This window comes from Polyodon spathula, chromosome 1 (assembly GCF_017654505.1).
Source record: "Polyodon spathula isolate WHYD16114869_AA chromosome 1, ASM1765450v1, whole genome shotgun sequence".
In the NCBI taxonomy this organism is placed as follows: domain Eukaryota; kingdom Metazoa; phylum Chordata; class Actinopteri; order Acipenseriformes; family Polyodontidae; genus Polyodon; species Polyodon spathula.
The window spans coordinates 23359689-23378276 of record NC_054534.1 but is presented as its reverse complement, the minus strand read 5'-3'; the positions used below and the strand labels follow the sequence as shown (position 1 = coordinate 23378276).

Sequence of the window (18588 nt, the reverse complement as noted above, 5' to 3'; positions counted from 1 at the left end):
ATAAGATCACACACATAGGAAAAAAAAAGCTACTTACCAGTGCTTGTAAAAATAACATCATAAACATTGTTGTTAAGTGCTCGGACTCTGTCGACTACAATCTGCGTGTAGTTCACATCCCTTCTTATTAGTTTTGGTCCATTCCCAATTGGCAGCACCTGATCGTCCATCAGAGGGTGATCTTTGATAAACTGCAGTGTTTTGTCGGGCAGACGGAGAGAATCGCTTATGTTCTGTAACCGGTCAATGTTGTTTATACACTAAGACCAAAAGAAAGGGGCACCGAATGAAGACAACTAGAAATGTAAAATGGCAACAAGTTATTAAACACACTGCTGTGGCTCCAAAATTAAACTATGCAACATGTGCAACATCTCCGCTCTATAAACTGTCTTGAGGACACCTCTCTGACTACCAAAACCCTTTACAGCTTTTATTACGATAAAACAAAACAGAGAAGTGAAATCATCATTTCATCTCATTTTGGTTCAAATGTCAAGATATACTAATCCACAGATTTTCATTTAAAAAAAAAAAAAACAGATTAGAAATAAAACAATCACATTATATAAGGTTTTCATTATAATAATTGTACTTGGCGTTCCTGATTATTTGAAAGTGCAAAACAGGTTAACATAGCCAGAACAAACAATCACTTTATTGTTAGAAAGGCTTCATGGAAATAAAATGGGTAAAAATTTGGATAGGAAAGTAAAAAGCGGCCATGCGGCAAAGGTCACAGTGCCCTTTCCGTTACAGAAGCTATAGACCCCTGTATACATCCAACTGGAAAGTGTTTAGATCCAAACAATAATATAATTATGTGATTTGTGTGGTTAAGTCACATCAGCACGGAGGAAAAGAAAAACAACCAGCCAATGGACACTACCCTTTCATCACATGGATTTGTACTGTGTGTAATAATGCCATGTCAGAAGAGAGCCCTGAAGGCTGCACAATCTGCAAACAAATTTGCAAAACCACCATTTTCAGGTCAGTGGTTTAAGAAGTGCTTTTTTGTTTGTTTTTTTGTTACTGTACTAACTTGACTTTTGGTTCAATTGCTGTTATCCCCTTATTGTAATTTATTTATTTGTACTACAACGAAACCAAAATGGTATTATAGTGTTATTTCTCCATCTTATGATAAAACATAAGTTTTTTCAGTTCATCCATAAATACACACCGTGCCTCAGCATTTTGTACGTTACTCGCGGGAACAATATGGCTTTGGTGCCCTCTACACATTAATTGAACTGGCCATTTTGGCCTTACCTTTTTTTGGTCAATTTAGGGCCCTGTATTAAAATGGGTGACTGTGTGACCTATCACTGCTGAATAATTATGTGAAAGTCTACTAGAAATCATTATTACTCATTCTAGAAATACATAATTTGCCGCAGCAAACACTTACCGCTCCAGGGCGAGGACTGGGAGGCATGGCATTGTATCTCACCCACTTTGTATGAGACTGTTCAACAGAGGCCTTTTGCATATACTTTCCTTTCGAGAAAACTTCATCTACAGTAGACATGTTGTACGCACAGACTGCAGATAATCCAATATTTCCCCTGGAATGCAATACAAATATATATATATATATATATATATATATATATATATATATATATATATATATATATATATATATATATATATATATATATATATATCGATATATATATATATATATATTATATATATAGATATCAGATATATATAAAATATAGTTATAAACATTCCAAAAACCACAACTGAAACATCCAGTCTTTATAAAGGTCATTCACACAGGTGTCACTTACCACTGGGAAGTGAAAACGCCATAAATGACCGTTTCCTTCCAGTCTGGGGTCTTCAAAATAAAAACATCATGAACGACGTTGAAGACAAAGTTCAACTCCGGCATGGAACATACAAGTTTGGCCTTGAGGAAGGATGTCCATTTCTTCTGTAAGGTCCTTTGTCCTCCTAAATCACCCTAATGAAAATAAATTAGCTGTGAAAATTTACACCCAACAAAAGCTTGCTTATTTTTTATTTTTTTTTACGTTGACAAAAACATGTAATACACTGCTGGGCCAAACAAATGCATTCTAACTGTAGCTAAATAAATTACTGGTAAATATATTAGTGGTATCTATCTATCTATCTATCTATCTATCTATCTATCTATCTATTTACCTATCTATCTATCGTTACCTAAATTATATACAATTATTTTTTTGAGGACTATATAGACACCGCAAAATTTCAAATTCAGTTTAGTTAACCACAACACTACTTAGTTCACAGGCTATTTTACATGTTAGGTCACAGTGCGACTTTTACAAACCAAACAAACATAAGAAAAATGGGTCCTCAGGTGTTGGCAACTATAATGATGACATGCTTCATCACATAGGCAGTTTAAAAAGAAGTAATCAATAGAGTTGAAAGTCTTTTTTGAATAGATGCATTTTTTCCTTGACAAGCGAAGAATGACGTTCAACATAAAAAAAAACAAGGACCCACAATGCTACTAAGAAAATGGATTTTAAAACCTAGGTTAGCCCAGTACTTAACAATGTAACGTGCAAAGGAGGCTCTAAAAATAATAAAAACATGAAATAAACCATGCATTGGAAGAGACAGTCAAGTTCTCTCACCTTGCAGACCCGGGCTATCCTGGGAATAGAGAGTTTGCCAACAAATTCATATTCGACGGACACCTCCGTAAAGAAAAAGTAGATCTTGTCATCATCACCATCTGGGCTGTTTTTGCTCTCTCGGATCACATCAGCAAAAACAAAACTGGGCTCTGCAGAACAAGGCAGTGATAAACCCAAAAAACATTACACCTGAAATCATGTACTGTCTAAACCCAGAGGTCAATTATTTGGAAACCAATCTCAAGTGCACTATAACAGAATAAACCTGCAGCTGGACATCTTCAGCAGGGCGAAGAATACGAGCTTAAAATATTAGCCTTTTTTTACACCCTCTTTTTTTTGGTTTATTGCACTTTCCAGAAATTCTAATTTACAGACCATGTGTAAATTAAGACGCTGGGCTGATAAGTAACTAAACTAGCCAAGAGCTACAGCAACAAGTAGCAGTGGCAATTACACATATGTTAACTACGTCTGGTTTCTTTTTTTACACTAGTTTTGTTCAACCAGTTTTCTTAAAATGTTGAAACGTTTGTCAATGTTCATTTCCCTTTTCTTTAAGTATATCTCCCAAAGTTTCAATACGTAGAACAGCACAGCTTGTCAGGGGATTTAAATGGAAGAAAATTAAAGTTCAGCTGCCAACTATTAATGAAAATGGTTCTGAAGTAAAAAAAAAAAAAATTTTGGAAATGGATTTGAAACCTTTGGGACCACATCTTTAATATACAAAACTAGACTTCATCTCCAACTAGCAGGTATCTGATCCAACACTAATATAATAGCAATCATTGTATTACTGTGTAAAAAAACAGTGTGCTTTCTATCATTGATTAGGCGCTCAACAAATTCTTGATTCCGACTGTCTTTTTCTGACAAAATACACAGGTGTTTGAGCTTCTGTTGATTTATTTTGCTGTTTGTATTTAAACCTACTCCACGCTGCATAGCATGCATTATTTTGCACAATTCCACAAATTTTGCTAATAGAAACTACAGTATGAAAGTATGAGATTCCCCAAAATTATTTTTCTATCTAGAACATACGAATTACAGATTTTCCCCACATACAATAGAGGGCATTTACTGGTACAAGATGAGGTTGGTGACCAGCAGCATTATATTCTGCACCTTTAAAACTAATAAAAATTAAAAAAAAAACCTGACCCAACAGATCAATTCTGCTAACTCAGGTGAGCCAGTATCCTGGATCTTCCCTTTCCTCCACGTGTAGGTAGGTGACTTTCTTCCTTACTAGACTCTGAAACAAGTTAATGCCAAGCTAGGAGATTGCTGTGTCCAATCTCTGATCAGATGCTACTGCAGATGTACTGTTTCGTTGGTGCAAGCTCTTGCTCTCCCTGTTAACCAGTTTCCAGCTAGAGATACCTTTTGGTGCACAAAGAACCTTACTGTCAGATATTCTGAAGGTATCTGTTGCAGTGAACATTCTTACCATTCAACCAAGATATTGAATACTCTGTCCGCAAGGACATCTGTGGAGAGCTTCTGTGAATAATTGGTTCACTTCCTAAAAAGTTGAAAGCTGTTCCAGAGTAAAGGTCTCCGTCTAAAAAAAAATAAAAACACACCTTTCATTTTTAGGCAGTTACAAAACAAAGAACCGTGTCAAAGTATTTCAAGTCATGCTGAATCTGAGCAGACCTGTGAAGGGATACTTACCAACCATCACTGATGCAAAGCTTTGAGCTGGATCAAATGCACATCTCCCCCTTCCATCTTCATTTTTATTTTCCAATTTAAAATCCTGCAGAGACTAGAACAAGGAGTGCGGGGGAAATGAAAAAAAAAAAAATCTTTACTTTGTCAAAAAGGGATCATTTTTATAATAAAGCCAACATAGCAGCATACTGACCAGGTAATCACATGTGGGCTGAAATGCATATGTTCCGCAAACATAGAGGCTGGCATCGTTCAGTACTTGCAAGACTCGTATGTAGTTGAGGCACTCAGTCTGGAATGCAAAAATGACCACATGGGAAAAATTTAATGGAATAGGAGAGACTCTGGGTCCCATGAATTTAACTCTAAGTGCGCTCGGCTGTAACACTATTGTTGGAGGAAGAACGTGCACGTCAGTGACATTTATATCCCCACCCACAGCTGGATAGCCAGGCACCATCATATCCTCCGATTCCATTCTAATCTTAGAAAGTTTCATTTCAATTGGAGAAGTGGTTCTCTAGATATGTAAAAAGACATGTGACATACATACTGAAACACAGGTGGCTTCACTAATACCCCAGTCCCTGGGGATATAGATCCCTTGCATGGAGTGATACCCATGCTGCTTTTCACCTCCCTCACCCCTGACCACCTATTTTCTGCACAGTAAACACTGTAATTTTTTGGCTTATGAAAAAAAAAAAAAGATTGCTTTATTTTTGTACTACTATTTATTATTTACAATGTCGGTGTAACACTGAGATTTCTGCAAATTAACAAAAGGTGCACCGTTTGGCTAATCAGTCCCTTCAACTGTTTGTCAATTAGTAACATAAGATTTTGAAATTCATGTACCCTTGCACTGCAGTATAGAGAACTAGTAACCAATGCTTACCTATTACCTATATTATTGCTTGTCCTTTTTATTTTATGGATTATGATGTTCTGGTTCTTTACTTCATTCAGGATATTTAAATATTTCAAACGATATTCGGCATATCTAAAGAACCACTCTATACAACAGAAGGACCAGTGTCACTAGCACTAATGCAAGGTAAGAAAGGGACTTTACACTCTTTGACTAGGCGAGTTTGTGGATTCATTCTTACATACTTTACAGTTTCAACCCACCTCTCTAGATTTGCCTTTCAATACACAAGCAGTTTGCTTTTCTTCAGGAACTTTCCAGAAAACCTTTAATATAAAAAAAAAGAAAAGATGCCTAGTCAGCAGGTGCAGGTTCACAATGAGAAACATGCAGCACAGCATAACGCAGGGGTTCACAACCTGAGGCCCTGGTGTCCACTTTAACCCCCTAACTATAAGCCCTCCCAACAGACAGAGTTCCCTGATTAGGTAATACAAGCAAGCAAATATTAATTCATTTCTGTTTTTTGTTCAAAAGAATCTGGGCAAATTATGATAAAAGAGATGTTTTAACCCAGGTAGTGTTATTATCTAAATTAGCAAATTTATTTAAAAAAAATGCAAGAATTCAACTTTTTTTTTTTTTTTTAAATCAAACTGCGTCATCAGTGATTTTTCAGATGGTCCTGCAGATATTTCATGCCGTGTGTGTAGTTTTTACACATAAAGATACTCACGAGTTTGTATAGACAACATCTCAAAATAATTATGGGGTTGCGATAATGTAGGTGTATAAAAATGATGGTGGTTAAATGATGAAAACAGAAACCATACCTCATTTTTTTTGACAGAAATATTTTCCATGTCTAGTTCGAATATGGCTTCTCTTGCTCCCACATATAATACATTTGTATCTTCATTTAGCAATAATATAGAATAGTTGAATATTCCTGTTTCAGTGAACTGTATTAGATTTACCTCTGTAAATAAAATTGAAAAAGAAAAGTTAGTAGCATGTATTTGCAGTCAATTATTGTATAAAGTATTCCTTTGCTATGAAGTTAACCTGAGGCATTCAGATGTGCATGTCCTATCGGATGGTTACTGAACTGAACATGCACTGCTAATCCTCATGCGAGCTGAATGCGGATTCTGTGAATCACAGAACTTCATTATGAGTTGTGTCATGACCACGTGTGAGGTACTTGTCAAGAAACCCCTACCTTAAGAAGAGCTCCACTGACCTCCAAGTGTTCAAACAATAGTCTTTATTTTGTTTGCTTGAATAGATTTAAAAACAAAACCAGAAACAAATTAAATGCTGCAGCTTCTTCCACACCACTTTTCCAGCTTCTTCAGTTTATTCTGAACTCAAAATGCACATAACATAGTGGTGTAACGCGTGATAGGTGCTGAAGTAGTGGTTAAAGAAAGTTACACAGTTAGGGTTTCAGATTAAGGGCCGGACCAAATCAAAGTTAGCACTTGGTGAACGAAGATGAGAAAGTATTTGTGGAAACAAAACACAACACAAGAACAATTCCAAGCGAAATCTCACAGAACCAAAACGAGTCCTTTTCGCCCTTCAAAAGCAGCTATCGCTTGTTGACTGCAAGTGGGTTGAGAAGGGAGAATGGTTTGCTATTGCCTGACCAAATCTTAAAACATCCTAAACATTTTCTTTCAAACTCGCGTCCATATTTTTTAATATTTTACAGAATAAAAATAAAAGCAGATTATTATTATTATTATTATTACTACTACTATTAGTAGTTGTATGTAATAGCATTCATTCACTGATATTTAAACAAAACAGTAGTACAACACAGACTTTTATTTTATTTATTTTTTTAACCCTGGCTGCCTGCCTTTTCGATTGTTACCGCCTTGTTTCCGCCCCTTCAAAATGTCACAAATACTGGCTGGGGATTGGTCAACAGCTGTTTTCATGTTGCTTTCGGTGGTCCCTCCTACTCCTGCAAAACTTCTCTCCGCCCATTTTGCGGTTTTGAAATAGCTAGTTTTGGTTTGGGGATAAAGAATGTGATATGGAAACTAGTGATAATATCACATAAACACTCTTTCACAAGAGTGATCAGGGTTTGATTGGGTCCGGCCCTAATTTTGTTTTATGGCATATTTGTGCTTTCACTTTCTTATTTAAGTGGTACTAGAGTCACTGAAGTTAGCTGTGGGTCATTCAAATAAACATTTTACACTGATATACAGAACATTACTACCCTAGAAGCAGACCGGAGTCAATTACAATTGTAATTACACTACAATTTATCAATTACAGTTACACACCTTTCCAAGATTAATCATTCACAGTTCCATGTTGTGTACTTCATTGAGTGCACATTATTCTCGTATTTTCAGTCATTTTTAGTGACCCCAATTTGGTTGATGGTATGTTTCTGTACCTGCAATTACTGCTTTGTTATTTAGAATAAATAGCGTAAACATGTTAATGTGTGTGGCTATTTATGTTACTTTTGTGAGTGTGTAATTATAATTGCAATTACTGTAACAATTGTAACTGAACAAAATATAAATTGTAAAATAATATAATTCTAATTTTATAACTTATACGTAACTTATAAGTAATTATAATTAACCATAGGTCTGCTCATCGCTGTTCTATATATGTTGCTATTTAATTATAAATAAGTCAGTTTCACTTATTTTATACTTAACACAAATTCAATCTAATGTTTTCCTTATGGAGTACTTGCTCCGTATCTGTTTTCAAGTTTGTGAATGTGAACTATTCACATGGTTTTCATTTCACACATTTGTTTTCTGGTAATACCTTCCAAATATCCGGATAACATCAAAAGTATTTAAAGTATTTTGAGAATGACAAAAAAAAAAAAAAATTGAACAGAAAAAAAAAAAACTGTGTGTGTGTTAAAACCCAGACAAACCCAGTGCATTTTTTTCATTTTGACCTGCTGTTTGAAACTAACTCTCTGTGCGAGTTTTGGGTTGAGACAGAGTACAGTTAGAGGCTGACGACAATGTTTTCAAATGCATCTTGCCTTAGATGTATTGGATGAATCAACCATGAAGACATACTATTTATGACAGATAATAATTACTGATTGTCAAGAAGTTTATAATCAGACTCTTGTAATAATATAATATGTGATTGTTGGGTGTTCAGAACAGTCATCCCATTATTTCTTAGTAGCTTGTTGAATGGAATTGAAAATGACATTCTTATCAGACTACAGTGACAAACTATCAGAATATTTTAGTTTGTGTAAAAAAAAAAAAAAAAAAAAAAGACTTGATTCATGACTTCAGAGCTGTTAGTTTTATTTTAAGCTTTATATTGTGGTATTATTGTATTGCTTACTCCCTCTGCTTGGTCTTTATTTTTACCATCAGGGCATCAAGCAATGTAAAAGTGAAGTCATAATAAATTAAATAATACTACTAAAAAAGTAATAATAACAGCTTGGAAACACACACTATCCCAGTACGCAGTTTTTGGTATCAAAGCTTACAAGTCGTGGACCAAAAAATGGAAACACCTGGGTAAATGACGGACACCAAGTATACTGAAAGCAAGGGCTTCCACACAGGTGTGGCTCATGCGTTAATTAAGCTAATAACATCCCAGCATGCTTCGGGTCATGTATAAAAATGCTGGACAGGCCTGGTTGCCTATAATTATGGCTAGCATGGCTACAAAAGCAGACCTCAGTGACTTTAAAAGGAGGGTGATTGTTGGGGCGAAAGTGACCAAGATAGCTCAACTTGCTGATGTTTCACGAGCAACGGTGTGTAAGGTGATGTTGGCATGGAACTCAAAGGGAAAGATATCATCAGCAAAGGGCAACAGTGAGCAGAAGCGCATACTCCAGGATCGTGACATCCGTGCATTAATTTGACGTGGAAGGCAAAACAGGCGAGCAACTGCAGATCAATTGACTGCAAATTTCAACCTGGGGCGCAAGCAGTCAGTTTCATCAAAAACTGGTGTGCACAAACCGCTCATCACACCTGGCAGTGCACGTTTGCGAGTCCAGTGGTGCAAAGAGCGCAGGCAATGGACTACTGAGCAGTGGAGAAACATGATAGGGTCAGATGAATCATCCTTCACCATGTTCTCGACAAATGGACAAGTGCACGTGTGGTGCCAACCTAAAGAACTCCACAGCCCTGAGTGCTTGGTTCCAACAGTGAAGGGTTTTGGTGGTTCCGTAATGTTGTGGGGCGCAATTTCCTGGCATGGTTTGGGAGCACTCATTCCCTTAGAAGGCAAGGTCAATGCTAATCGGTACTTAATTGTACTGAGTGTTCCCATATTGTAGCATTTCTTCCTTGCGGGGGGCTTTTCTTCCTTTACGTGATTGTAAATAATGCATTAAACTAGAGACAGACGTGCCAGGAGCTTGTTTTTAAACACATTGTTCCTTCCTTAAAGCTGCATGAACAACTCTTGTTAGTAAACCTTCAGACTCAGCTGTAACTTTTTCTTGCTATGAGAAGAGAAAGCAGTTAAGAGCATATTTACCAGCAGCCTGATTGTTCAAACGCCTAGCACATGGTAATTTCATTTTCAATATCTAAACAAGGGAAGCTCAGAAAACCAGGACTGGGTATAGTGCTAGTGCAAGTTTATTATACTATTCCTTAGGACCAGTTTTTTTTTTTTTTTTTAACTAAAGTAAATGCATGAATTATTTAAATTATTGTGTAGATAAGAAAAGTATATAATATTCCATGTGCAAAAAATAAAAAATAAATTAAATCTAGTACACTTTATAAATACCCAGAAAGGGTTACATATTCTTTTTGATTTCAGTACCACTGAACATCTTTAAAAGAAACTACATTTAAAAAGAAAGAATGAAAAGAAGAAATCAAAGTGTAAATCCTACCTTGATGCTTCCAAGTAGTCCTGGGTATACCCGTAGGTCCGTGTGTCGAAACTTCAAGAAGTAACCCCAAGAATATGCTGAGAACACTTAGCGCCATATTTGACTCGGGTACCTTAGAAACTGTTATGTTTCCTCTGCATTTGAAAAAAATATAAAAAACAGTGAAAAAAGCACTGAGGTTGCTTCTTTTTCTTTGCTGTTGCATCCACACTGCAAATGATCAGAGAGTACAGTTAATAATCATCTTCTCTGAAGTTTACACAGCTCGCATCGCGTGCAGCTTTTCTCCACACTTCCTCTTTACTGTCTGTCAGGAAGAGAGAATCATCAGCAACTCAGTCGTCTAATAAAACACCAACTTACTCAGAACCTCTTTTAAAGGAACAGTAGAATTGATCAGAAACACAGCTCAGTGTTTGAAGTTTTTTTTTCCCCTTCTCTTAAAAAAAAAAAAAAAAAAGGTGGAGCTTTTTATTTTTTCCAAAACCTGAAATTAATTATTCCTAGTCTCATGGAAAGAAATACTTTCCAGTGTGAGCTGCAGTGCTTTCCCTCCTCAGAGCTTGGCTCTTGTTCCCTGTTGACTGACAGATTGTTATACGTGTCGGGCACTGGGACACATTTGATCCAGTCCAGCCACTCAAAAACATCACCTCAGCTAATTCATTAAAAAATGCAAGCCAGAGAGAGAAAGTGCTCCTACGGCTTTTAATAAAAGATACTGTAGAGCTAGTATTTTACTCAAATGAGTAAACAGCCTTATCTAAAACACATAGTCCATTATGCATTCACTAGATGTCTTGTATAATCTAAAGCCTGAGAATCGCTCATCAAATGGGGAATAAACCTGGTATGAAGCAGCCACACAATCCTGGCGATTAAATTATTAACAATTTCTGACTTATGATTAGTTATATTAATATTAACAAAGGCTCAATCATTTTGCTTGTCTGATCAAAGATGTGTTTTAAAGCAATGGAATGATCTCTACTGTACTTAACTTTTACAGCACATCCCTCAAAGAAATACATCAATCAAACGTGGCAGGGGTGAGACATTGATCAATCTCCAACTTGATATCAAGAGATGAAGGGTAGACACTGCAAATAATACGCTAAAGGAAAGGCAGTGTTCCTCCCACCACAACCTCTAAACATTTCCACAGCACAACATTCTGCTAACCTCTTAAGGTACACAAGGAATTGAGCGGTTCTGCAAACGGTTTCCTCTTAAAATACATTTGTGAGTGACTCAAGTATCACGAGGAAACTGACAAATTTGGATGAGCAGATCCAACCTGTCAGAACATTTAAAAACCTCTTTTCTGCACTTCATTGCAAAAATAAGAACGTTAGTATGATGTCCCCTTGTACCTTAAAGGGTTAACATATAATTAGCAGTTCTATAAGGCCAGGTTATTTTATGCAACAAAACTTATTAATGAATGTATTTGTTCATGTGCTCCAGATTATAAAATTACAAATGTATTTGCCATGTTTTGCTTCTGCAGAGGGGGAAATGACAGGTGCCAGAAAATGAGCACCCCCCCACCCCCTTAAAATATTTCAGAAAAAAAATATAAAAATGAAATTTTATTTAGGAACCACACAAGCTTTTTACTGTTTATTATTTATTGTTTATTAGTATCAGACTTGTGACAACATTTGTAACTGTGGGTTTTGTTATTTTAAAGGTAACGTACACATTAATGACACTTTAAAGTAAAAAATATTAACATGCCATACTTTACTGTTCATGCATGGGGAGGTGGAGAATTTTCATACTGTACATCTGAAATGTCTGTAACTTGATATATTACCCATATTCTTATTATATACTTTTTAACATTCCTACTATATGTTGAGATTAACTGTAATGTGCTAGGAAAATAAAAATACATACACCAGAACCAGAATGTCAAAACTTAATACTATTTCTTTAAACTTTCAACAAAAAGACTTCAGTTCAGTTTCAGTTTTCATCATTCAATTTCCAAACACTGTTCTTTCAACATTCAAAACCAGGTCAATCAAAGAAAATTACTTAAGTATAAAATATGCAATACCCTGCCTTCTCAAAAAGGAGAAAGCAAAAAGTTGTACCAGAATTAAAATGAATAAATTAATTAAAAATATCACTCCTGTATATACAACTCAATAAATACATTGTGGCTTTTCCAGGGCTCTGATTAGCATTCAGAAGTGGACAGTCTTATTGGAACAACACACAGTACCAGTACTTGAACTGCTTTATTCATTATAAAGCAAGTGCATGTGAGCTTCCTGCTTATTAACAGAAACTTCTTAAAATTGCTGAACACAACACACTCAAAAAAAGAAAAGAAAATGCTACAAGACTTATTCATGATACTAACACGGCAAAGACCACAGATACAAAGAGCATAATTTATAATGCGGAAAGTGGAAAAAAGACGACAAAATGTAAACCCGAGGTCCTACTGTAAGTGACTCCGCAGCAGTTGTGATGCATAGTTCACCCCCCTAGCCTCTGTAAATCACTTTGGATAAAAGAGTCTGCTAAATGACTAATTCATAATTGAATTTTGATTTAAGTTTTACTGCCAGTATGCATATGGTTTTAGATTCCCAAAAATACAAATTTCTCATAGAACTAATTTTGCTGATCCATTAAAATTTGTATCAATGAGAACTGACTGTAGTATGCATTTTTTTTTATGTTCTACGTAGACACGCCATTACAGTAGATTTTGGCAAAACTGTTAGCTAACATTCTGACCTAGTTTTCTTTATTTACTGTAACTCACAAGCCCACCAACCAAGAGGACTAAAAAAATTAAAATAAAAAAAGAAAAACCTCTGCCAAGAGGCAGGGCTCAATCTGTCTAGTCTGCAGCTCAATGAGGCAAGCCAGCTGATTTCCCTCACTAGCACAAAGGCAGATGCAGTGGTCCAAATGGGACCCAGCCAAGAACGCCAACTCTACACTTGCATGACTAACCTAGCACCCATCACAAAAGAGCCTTCAATAGGTGAGCCACTGGGATTAATGACATTGTAGCGATTTCAGTTAACGTAGGCAGGTGCATCACACAGGGAGAGGTAATCCACACACAGGTGGAGGGTGGGCGCAAACCCGGGGCCTCTCGCACTAAAGCTGATACTGCTGTACAAAAAAGCCGGCTCCCTTGCAAGGAGTGTGTATTGGGCTCATGTCTGTGATTACGTCACTTACCAGCCCTGCTGCTGCCTTCCCCCGTGCACGCTACATTCCATTTTAAGTAACTTTGGTCAAACCACTGGCTGTTGTAGTAAAATTTGGGTTTACAAAGACAAAAACATTTTAGGTTTTACAAAGCTTAAACTTATTAACTGTGGCCACACATACATGGCCCTTACAACATATAGTTTTAGTCAAATGTGTACATACCATAAAACGCCCTGGTATCAGCATTCCCTCTAAGCTTTTAAGATACTGAGAAATTTGCCATTTTGACTGAGAAAGGGTAAATTATAAGTGAGAAACCTTCAGCCAAGCATTAACCCTTTTAATATATTTTTTGTTGCATTCTACAATTTTGAAACAATATTCCAACACAAGTATCTCAACAACTTTACAATTTACTTTAAATTTAAACAAGACATTTATTGTGGCTCTGCCTCTGACTTTGAATTATCCTCTGATCCTATGCAGCCCTGTTGGTTGTTATCAGATATAGACTGCAAGCTTAACTGGTGGCCTGTATAAAATTGCTTTATACTACTGCATAAAACACTGGCCTCTGCACTGCCTTCAATTGTAACCATCTTTAGGGCTACTAGTTGTTCCATTCTTGGGAATACCAAATTCTGTTGTTATTCAAAAATGGCCAATTCCACTTGTTCCCACTTTTTTTTTTTTTATCAATGTATTAATAATTAAATATGGCATTTTAACATAAATATAATGTTGCTAGTTAAAATAAGTACATTTAATAAATTACCACAATTATTATTTTTTTTATTTTGTCCGATCAAACTCTTGTTGCTGTAATAATAAGTAAAGCACCTGAAGGCACTTCAAACCTGTCACATTTATAGACATCACTTGACTCATTGCTGGCATTAAAATAAGCAGGAAAACCTAAGAATTATACTACAACAGTTCAGAAAGCCAAATGTCCAGCACAGTTGTGAGAATCATATTCACAGTCTTCCACTAACACAATAAGGTGTTTTGAAAAGACCTGTTTAGCTTATTGCTGGCATTTACAATAACAATAAAAAATATGAAAGAGTTTAGAAACAGTCCAGCAATGTCATCTTTGAGTAATCCTATATACAGTACTCCACAAATTAAGTTTAGCGTTATAAATATTACAGGATAAAATATGAAACACTGTTAAAGGCGTGTTGATTTACTCCTTGCTCAAAAACAGGTTCACTGCTATGTATTACCCGATTGTAATTTAAATAGCGCCCCTTTTAATGTAAACGCATAATTTAATCCTCTCAATTGTTTTTTCCTAATTCTGCTGTGTTATTTGCAAGATTTAAAGAGGCGTGTCTCCAGACAGAATGTCTTTATGAAACCAACAGTGTGTAGTGTAGTGAATACATCCTTTACACAGTAAAGTGATCAATTTCCTTTAAGGATTGTATAGCTAGAAAAATAGTTTTGAGCTAATTTCTTAGTCGTCAGAAAATATAATTCAATTAAGAAATGGCCATGGGTTAAAACTGCTAATTATAGCTTCATTAAAAGGCAGGTAGTGGGAAAGAAATAAACTAAACAATAATGAAATACACAATTAATTTAGCTTACTTACTTCGGGAAACGTCCGCCTTGAGTGCAGTACCTTAGGTCTTCGTTTCTCAGCATACACTGCAGTGCTTTGCCATTATTGCAGTCTTATTTACTTTCTTACTCTCTACGTGTATTGGCATTATGATATTTAAATGGTATTGATTTAATGGTACATGATCACGCAAATTACAGCAAAACTAAGAATACTATCGCACCGTCCTCATATAGATAATCAGATTTCCTTTAGCTGTCTTGCTAAAAACATTGCTTTTTTTTCTTCGTTGGTGCAGCTGCCATGTTGAGTTTCAGCAGAGACATGGAGTGAAGTCACATGATGAATAAACTCGCAAAAAAATGGTATGTCTTCTTCAATTACTATACACGTAAATGTGTATTTTTGACTAATGTGATGATTACATTTTTGCCAGTTTCAAAACGCTTGAGATGATTTCTGAAATGGTCGTTTTTTTAAAAGGGAAATAAAACAAAACCGTCGTAGTGCGAGTATTGTGATTTTTATTTATGTTTACCGAGTATTTATAAATCTAAATAATGCAGGAACATTGTGCTTCACTGACGTTAGTATTCAATTATACAAGAGTTAAAAACTGTTAAGTTCATGAACAACAGTCTGGCAGAATCGCCAGACGCCTGCTTCGCCCACCCTGTACCAGTAGATTCGCTGGTGCCCGAGCGAGCTCTGCACTAATGTGACGTGCATTTTTATAGAGGGAAATCAGAGCTGCAAGACGCCCACAAATATGCTTATGTTAATGGTTTGTAAGAATGGTCACAAAATAATAGGTTTACCACGAGAGGCTGGAGTCTCGATTGAGGTTGATATTTACGATAACTTGCGAAAGTTAGTAAGCTGAGTGCGAAGGTTGTTGCCAGTTACTGCGAAAAATGCGCATCTGATTTAATTTGCTAAACATTACTACACTAACAATTTGAACCGATTTCAAGCATATGGCCGACTGGGTATTGATCATACATAGGGCTCTGGTGTCTGACTGATCATCCATAGGGCTCTGGTGTTTGCAGTTTTAGCTGGCCTATTATATACTATTAACTAACAGTTAATATAAATAATATACATTAACATGTTTATTAGCTGTTTTTTACCTTAGAAACCTTTACCTTTACACGTGAAAAAACGTGATCAAAATGCTAATTTAAAAGTATTCATACCCTGACAAGGAAAATGAAATTAATAGCTAGTTGAGGCACCTTTAGCAAAAATAACATCTTTTAAATGATTAGGATATTTGTCAATGAGCTTTTGGAATGATTCTTTTGTGATTTTTCACCATTCTTCAAAACACAAAATTTGTTCCAGTTCATTCAAATTCTGAGGACTTCTCTGTGCACAGCCTTCTTCAACTCATACCAAAGATTCTCAATCAGATTTAGATAGGGACTTCGACTAGGGCAGTCCAGAACCTTGACTTTATTATTTAACCATTCAGAAGTAGATTTTGATGTGTGCTTTGGATCATTGTTGTGTTGGAATGTCTAGTTGCGCTTTAAAACAAGTTTAGTAGCGGATGGTTTCAGATGATTGGCCAACATCTTTTTCTATGCAATCCATTTTACCATGTATTGGAACTAAATTTCCTGTGCGATTAGAGGAAAAACAGCCCCATAGAACAATATTACCACCTCCATGCTTGACAGTAGGTATGCTGTTCTTTTCCTTGTACACCTTACCAGACTTTCTCCAAACGTAACGACTATCAGCGTGACCAAATAGCTTGGTTTTTGTTTCATCACTACACCAAACCTTTGACCAGAACTCATATCCATCATTCAGATGGCGTTTTGCAAACTTTTTGTGATGTTTTCCTAAGAGGGGCTTTTTCCTTAGCCTGTGACCATTGAGACCTTCACCATGCAATACTCGACCTATGGTTGAAATGGAAAGTCCAGTCACACTTCACTTTGAATATCTTTGGCAATCAATCTTGGACTATTATTAACCTTCCTCACAATTCTTCTACATGTTCTTGGTGAAAGAGCATTCATTCTTCCAGACAGTAACAGTACTATGAGTCTTGTACTTCTTGATAATAGAAACAATAGTTGAAATTGGGATACTGAAATGCTTTTATCCTTATCCAGCTTTATGACAATAAATTATGTTCTGCCTAAGGACTTCAGATAGCTTTTTACTTTGCCACATATTGACTTAGTGGTAATGACAACAATCATCCTATGCCTAACCCTTTTATACTCTCTAAGAATGTTCACCTACAATCCAGCATTTTCTAGAATGAGGTTCTGCATTATCACATTGAAATTTCTAGCACCTTGTAGACAATACTATCATATCATAGCATCAAAGGGTATGCATACTTTTGAATTAGCATTTGCAAAAAAAATTCCTGACAAATAAATTGTAGACATTATTTCTTGTAATTTTTTCCTCATCCACAAAAGTAAAACTTCTGCTACAAAAGATTTTTTCCTAAAATTCTTGGTTTTTGAGAAATTTCTAGAAATTATACATTTCCATTGGGGTATGTAAACTTTTGACTATAAATGTACATGTTCTTTTCCCTTCCAATGTGAAGGCATGCCAAGGCAGGTTAGTGGAAAATAAACTACACATGCTTCACTGGGGCTGGGCATGCAAATCTTTACTTGTATCTACACAAGTTTTCAATTTTGACATTAACAAAAAGTAAAATGAACAAGCAGCTAGGAAGCTGCGATCTACAGTACCACATTTACCTCACTGCTAGTATCTGTAACGCCTTTTAAGTAATACAGGAATTGCTAAATAAAGAAAAAAAAAGTTTTGGTTTGGGTTTTCAACATGTTTACAGTGCATGATAGATTTTTACCATCATTATTACATTTATCTGGAGCAACAGCAAACTACCAGAATTTCATATCACAGCACATTTCTAAGGGCCTGACAGCTTGTCTGCAGGAGGGAGTCGGGACACTTGTGCACTACAGTAGTTTACACATCTCCTCACAGCATGCCAATAACTTTGACCAAACTACTCTTCTGCTGTATGCATTGTGCTTCTACCCATCGATTATACATTCACAAAGACAGACTTAGACACTGCCAACTTACAGAAAAGTGCTTTCGCAGTTCTGTGCATCAAAAAATAAACGTATTTTCAATTCACATTTTAATGCTAAAGTGGCTGGTTTTTCATTTTGTGCTTAACTATTGCTGCAGTCAGTTTCTATTGACATTGTTTTGGCCCACATTCAAATTAGGTCAGAGAGCTGGCATCTACTGGTTAAACTGCTGTGTTGCAGAGTCCCCTTTGCACCACATTCCACTGGTCTTTTCCCAAAGAAGCAGAGCATTCGTGGTACATGAGAAGTCAATTTAACACACCCTGCCAACATATTTTAAGAACCCAGGAAACACAAATAAAAATATACATTAAAAGCATGAGCACAACTTTTCCGCTCGCCTCCAAAATCTGTACAACCTGGTGTTTATATCAGCAACCCTGTGATGGCAAAAACAGTTTTAAGTCTTTATGCTAATATGTTTAAATAAACACTGGCTACTATAATGAAGTATTTTACAGTCAAAAACTAATTGAGAGCACATTAAAATAATAATTTTCAAAAAATAAAAGTCAAACATTGCCTGACAAAAGCATAGAAATAAAGCAGAGATGTTTATCCATCATGTTCATGTCTAATGTCTTGATGCATTTTAAATGTTATGTTTGCATGGTTTCCACATGGGGCGTAAT

At 35.9% G+C, this 18588-nt stretch overlaps 1 protein-coding gene across 10 annotated transcripts in view; it reads right to left on the bottom strand.

The window, feature by feature from the left end:
- Positions 1–18588, bottom strand: part of LOC121315769 (semaphorin-4D-like) — a 71435-nt gene that overhangs the window by 23110 nt on the left and 29737 nt on the right. For all 10 annotated transcript variants that reach the window (XM_041250203.1, XM_041250231.1, XM_041250222.1 and 7 more), the window contains 10 exons: positions 10094–10227; positions 6036–6181; positions 5466–5528; positions 4525–4623; positions 4332–4425; positions 4105–4218; positions 2646–2797; positions 1803–1978; positions 1415–1571; positions 38–260 (listed from right to left, as the gene is read on the bottom strand). In XM_041250203.1, coding sequence (XP_041106137.1) covers positions 38–260; positions 1415–1571; positions 1803–1978; positions 2646–2797; positions 4105–4218; positions 4332–4425; positions 4525–4623; positions 5466–5528; positions 6036–6181; positions 10094–10227 — 1358 coding nt within the window. The remainder of the gene's footprint in view (positions 1–37; positions 261–1414; positions 1572–1802; positions 1979–2645; positions 2798–4104; positions 4219–4331; positions 4426–4524; positions 4624–5465; positions 5529–6035; positions 6182–10093; positions 10228–18588) is intronic.